Source organism: Buceros rhinoceros, unplaced genomic scaffold (assembly GCF_000710305.1).
Source record: "Buceros rhinoceros silvestris isolate BGI_N320 unplaced genomic scaffold, ASM71030v1 scaffold33220, whole genome shotgun sequence".
In the NCBI taxonomy this organism is placed as follows: Eukaryota; Metazoa; Chordata; class Aves; order Bucerotiformes; family Bucerotidae; genus Buceros; species Buceros rhinoceros.
Window position 1 is genome coordinate 1339 of NW_010390711.1, and position 802 is coordinate 2140.

At 57.0% G+C, this 802-nt stretch overlaps 1 protein-coding gene across 1 annotated transcript in view; it reads right to left on the reverse strand.

Moving 5' to 3' along the window:
- ASB12 (ankyrin repeat and SOCS box containing 12) overlaps positions 1-385 on the reverse strand; it is a gene marked incomplete at its 3' end in the record, with an annotated part of 976 nt that extends 591 nt beyond the window's left edge. The window contains exon 1 of the mRNA XM_010138786.1: positions 45-385. Coding sequence (XP_010137088.1) covers positions 45-385 — 341 coding nt within the window. The remainder of the gene's footprint in view (positions 1-44) is intronic.
- Between the last annotated feature and the right edge of the window lie 417 nt (positions 386-802).

The window sequence follows — 802 nt, forward strand, 5'->3', positions numbered from 1 at the left end:
CCGCGTCAGGGGGCCCTTTCCCCAATTCCGTGGGGCACTGGGTAACCGCCATGAACAGAGGGGTTTGAGCCTTCACGTCCAGGCTGTCCACCTCCGCCCCGTGGACCAGGAGGACCTTCATGCTCCTGACACAGCCCCAGGTGGCGGCCAGGCGCAGCGGGGTGCTGGGCACGCCCCAGCCGCTCCTGCGGTTGATGAGCCTCTTGTACCTGTCTTGGGACAAGAGCTTATCTAGGGCTTGGTAATTGTCCTCGCACACCGCTCGGGTCAGCTCCGCGCTTCCTCCGTTGTCATCACCATCTTCACGGGGCTGGAGCATGGAGAACATTTTAGTGATATCCATTAGGCTCATTGTTTTGGGTCTCCCATGTACCACTTTCCTCATAAACGGCAACGCTCTACGGGACAACAAAACCAGCAGCACCGCCGGGTTAGAACCAGCTCCCTGGCACCGACACCACCGTCTAAGTGCTACTTGTTTACAGGCGATTTAAGGAAGATTCTCAAAAAAAGAAACAAAGCCAAGTATCGCTGGGATGTGGAGCGTCTGGGACACCTATTGCCCGGCCACCACGGGTGAGGAGATCCCCGCTGGTGAAGGGCTGAGGGAAAGACGGAGGTCATTGCTGTAGCACCTGCGTAGGCCACCTCCCCTTAAAATGCTGGAACCCAGAACGTGCCAAGAGAATCGAGTGTGGGGCTGGGGTTGACATGCTGCGTGGGGGAGCTCACGGGATTCTACTGTCAGTTTTTCACACCTGCCACTATTTAAAGGGATTGAAGTGCTAAAGGCCGAGTTGGA